This window comes from Notamacropus eugenii, chromosome 4 (assembly GCF_028372415.1).
Source record: "Notamacropus eugenii isolate mMacEug1 chromosome 4, mMacEug1.pri_v2, whole genome shotgun sequence".
In the NCBI taxonomy this organism is placed as follows: domain Eukaryota; kingdom Metazoa; phylum Chordata; class Mammalia; order Diprotodontia; family Macropodidae; genus Notamacropus; species Notamacropus eugenii.
The window spans coordinates 170,378,674-170,382,955 of record NC_092875.1 but is presented as its reverse complement, the minus strand read 5'-3'; the positions used below and the strand labels follow the sequence as shown (position 1 = coordinate 170,382,955).

Genomic DNA, 4,282 nt, shown 5'->3' with positions numbered 1-4,282 from the left:
CGTCCCCTGGTCTCCGGTGCCCCCGCCACGCCTGCCTCGCCCAAGGCGAAGAAGAGAAGAGACTCCACTCCGGGAGAACTCCGTGTTTGTGCCCGAAGGAGGCGAAAGGGGGCGGGTGGGAACGGGGGTGGCGGTGGTGCAGAAAAGACCAGAGAAGAGAGTGCCACAGGGAACCAGGGAGCCGAGAAGTGGAGGAGGACTGCGACGCGCGGGGCGAGTGAGAGCACTCAGGCCCAGAGACTTGGACTTGGCGGCTCCGCTCGGCTCCTCTCGATTCGGCTCGGCCCGAGGGCCGGAGGAAGGGTGGGGGGGAAGCGGGCGAAGGGGGGGCGGGGGGCGAACGGCGAGCGAAGCAGCACCGGGCTGAGGCCATGCAGGCGCGCTACTCCGTGTCCAGCCCCAACTCCCTGGGAGTGGTGCCTTATCTCGGCGGGGAGCAGAGCTACTACCGGGCGGCCGCGGCCGCCGCCGGGGGCGGCTACACGGCCATGCCGGCCCCCATGAGTATGTACTCTCATCCGGCCCACGAGCAGTACCCCGGCGGCATGGCCCGCGCCTACGGGCCTTACACGCCGCAGCCTCAGCCCAAGGACATGGTGAAGCCCCCTTACAGCTACATCGCTCTTATCACCATGGCCATCCAGAACGCCCCAGACAAGAAGATTACCCTGAACGGCATCTACCAGTTCATTATGGACCGCTTCCCTTTCTACCGGGACAACAAGCAGGGCTGGCAGAACAGCATCCGGCACAACCTCTCGCTCAACGAGTGCTTCGTCAAGGTGCCCCGGGACGACAAGAAGCCCGGCAAAGGCAGCTACTGGACCCTCGACCCAGACTCCTACAACATGTTCGAGAACGGGAGCTTTCTCCGGCGGCGGCGGCGCTTCAAGAAGAAAGATGCGGTCAAAGACAAGGAGGAGAAGGACCGTCTACACCTCAAAGAGCAAACCCAGCAGCAGCCCCACCATCAGCCCCCTCCCCGGCAGCAGCAGCAGCAGCAGCAGCAGCAGCAGTCAGAGCCAGCCGAAAGCGGCGCGGCAGGGGGCTCGGGCGGTGGGAGTTCGCAGCAGCAGCAGCAGCAGCAGCAGCAGCAGCAGCAGCAGCAGCAGCAGCAGCAGCAGCAGCAGCAGCCGGTGAGAATTCAGGATATTAAGACGGAGAACGGTACGTGCTCCTCGCCCCCTCAGCCTCTGTCCCCCGCCGCGGCCGCCCTCGGCGGCGGCAGCAGTGCGGCGGTCCCTAAAATCGAGAGCCCCGACAGCAGCAGCAGCAGCCTGTCCAGCGGCAGCAGCCCCCACGGCAGCATCCCTTCCAACAGGTCCCTGAGCCTGGACGGGGGGGAGCACACGCCGCAGCCGCAGCACACGCAGCAGCAGCAGCAGCAGCAGCAGCAGCACAGCCAGGGCTTCAGCGTGGACAACATCATGACCTCGCTGCGCGGCTCGCCGCAGGGCTCCTCCGCGGAGCTCGGACCCAGCCTCCTGGCTTCCGCGGCCGCCGCTCCCTCCAGGACGGGCGTTCCTCCCTCTCTGTCGCTCAGTGGCTTCTCCCCAGGCCAGGGTTCCATCTACAGCTCCCCGTGCAGCCAGAGCGCGGGCGCGGGCAGCGCCAGCGGCGGAGGTGGCGGCGGCGCTGGCGGGGGAGGCGGCGGCGGCGCTGGGGGAGCCGGGGGAGCCGGGACCTACCACTGCAACATGCAAGCCATGAGCCTGTACGCGGCCGGGGAAAGGGCCGGTCACTTACAAGGCGGGCCCGGGGGCACCGGCAGCTCCGCGGTGGACGATCCCTTGCCCGACTACTCTCTGCCCCCGGTCACCAGCAGCAGCACGTCCTCCCTCAGTCATGCCGGCCAGGAGCCGAGCCACCACCCGGCGGCCCACCAAGGGCGCCTGACCTCTTGGTACCTGAACCAGGCTGCCGGAGACCTGGGCCACTTGGCCAGTGCAGCCGCGGCTGCCGCGGCAGCGGGATATCCCGCACAACAGCAGAACTTCCACTCTGTGAGGGAAATGTTTGAGTCTCAGAGGATTGGCTTGAACAACTCTCCTGTGAATGGGAACAGCAGCTGTCAAATGGCCTTTCCTTCCAGCCAGTCTCTCTACCGCACGTCAGGGGCTTTTGTCTATGACTGCAGCAAGTTCTGACCAAAACAGAGCTGCAAAATAGCTCCCCCCTCCCCCCCAAAAAATCCGATCCAAAACCGAAACCAAAAAAAATCCCCAATTTAAAAAATCCAAACTTAAACTCCACTTACAAACCAGCAGAATCTCTCCCAAAGTAAAGCCTACCCAAATCACCAGCACAAAGAAAACTATTTTCTTAATTAATTTGAGAGCCACCTTGCCCTCCCTAAGTAAACCAAACTGTAAACTATTTTGTACAGAGACAGCAAAATCTTGGTTTATTAAAGGACAGTGTTACTCCAGATAACACGTAAGTTTCTTCTTGCTTTTCAGAGATCGTTTTCCTTCTCCTTTAACATCTTCCATTCCCCTCCCCTCCATCTCATCCCTCAACCTTCATCCTTAAGATATTATTTTATCCTATGTTTGAAGGGGGAGGAGGGAATTCCCATATACTGCAGTTCCTTTCTCCCCCCCCCCCCCCCATGGACTTGTTTTAAAATGTAAATTGCAACATAGTAATTTATTTTTAATTTGTAGTGGGATGTTGTGGACCAAACGCCAGAAAGTGTTTCCAAAACCTGACGTTAAATTGCCTGAAACTTTTAATTGTTTTTTTTCATTATAAAAGGGAAACTGTATTAATCTTATTCTATCAATCATTTTTTCTTTTTGTTGAACATATTCTGAAGGTATTGCATTGTTTGTTTATTAATAAATTACCATTCAATTTGAATGAGACTTTAGAGCCTGGATACTTTAATACATCTTTAGTTTAGAGAAAAGAGATTTAATGTCAGAGATTTAATGGTAGAAGACTCGAATTTCTTAAATCTCTGAAAAGAAAAAAAAAATCCCAATGTCAAACCTCGAATCCAAAAAAGTGCGCCCCCCCACCCCCAGACTCCTGCAATATGTTCCATATAGTAGGTTTGCTTTATGGCTAGGAAAAAGAAATACTTTCCTGAGCAGATCTAAGTTGGCAAATAAGCAAACATGTTTTCTCAGTGATGAAGTAATACAATCTGGAAATACTAAATCCATGAAGGAGCAACAGTATTGCAGGATATATGTTGGTATATATTTAGAGAGGAAGAGTATCTATGCAGAGACTTCCAGTCACATTGAAATGAATATATGACTTATTTTGTCTTGAATACACAATGGAGATGTATATTACATATCCTTGTTGGAAGTAAGTGCTTAATACTTTTTTTCCTATTAAATCTAGCCCCTGTGTAACAGGAAAATTTATATGGGGGAGGAAAGGGAGGGAAGGAGAGGGAAAGAGAGAGAGAGAGAGAGAGAGAGAGAGAGAGAGAGAGAGAGAGAGAGAGAGAGAGAGAGAGAGAGGGGAGTCCAGATTTGCAGTCCTCCATGCATTACATAGATGGATTTTTTAAAATTCTTACTATTTTGTTGAAAAGGAATAATTAATCTTCTGTGGGAAACTGTTTTAGAAGATCTAAGGGACAGTTAATTATTGTTAAAACATGGAAAATAAAATAACCATACTTATAAATGAGTAGATTAAGGACTAAGGTAAAAACCACCCCTTTGGGGGAAGATGATTTCTTCTCCTAGTAATTGTTCTTGCTAATTCACTGGGAGATCCTAAGGGCAATCTTGACTGGACCTCCTCCTTTGTAAATAACCTAGGAAATGTAATAAATTCATTATCTTAGAATGATCCACCCTGTCAATCAGACTTTGGGGAGATGACTATTTGATTACAGATATTTAGGGCCTTTAAGTTTGCTTTCAAGATAATACAGTTTCCTATCAGCCGCTCTTATCTAAAGGCAACACTTAGCAGTAATTCCTGTTGTTTGTTGTCAGAATTTGATCATTGTTAAAGGTTTGCTGCAAATAAATACAAACTAATTTCAGTCAAAACCAAATTTTGTGGCTTCTGATTCAGTCCTGTCACCCTTGTTTCCCTCCCCCATACCCTGAAGGTAATCCAATAGTCTAGGAAGATAGAGTTTATTCTGGAGTTTCTCCCTTAAGGGTTTAGGTCAGTATTGTTGGTTCATGCATTTTTCTCCACTGCCTCTGACTATTTCTGAATTTAGCATTAGTTTACTGGAGATGTCAATGGCTGTCTAGTGGAGAGAAAATAAAAACAAATCGGTCAAGTTTCTTGTAAACATTTC

The 4,282-nt window shown here is 51.6% G+C and overlaps 1 protein-coding gene across 1 annotated transcript; it reads left to right on the top strand.

Moving 5' to 3' along the window:
• The first annotated feature begins 324 nt into the window (after nt 1-324).
• On the top strand, nt 325-4,027 carry FOXC1 (forkhead box C1). Its single transcript, XM_072606891.1, has one exon. The coding sequence runs from the start codon at nt 372-374 to the stop codon at nt 2,145-2,147; it is 1,776 nt and encodes a 591-aa protein (XP_072462992.1). The 5' UTR covers nt 325-371; the 3' UTR covers nt 2,148-4,027.
• The last annotated feature ends 255 nt before the right edge of the window (nt 4,028-4,282 follow it).

Excerpts from the sequence above, each read along its gene's own strand:
- FOXC1 (XM_072606891.1), top strand. The coding sequence starts at position 372 with ATGCAGGCGCGCTACTCCGTGTCCAGCCCCAACTCCCTGGGAGTGGTG.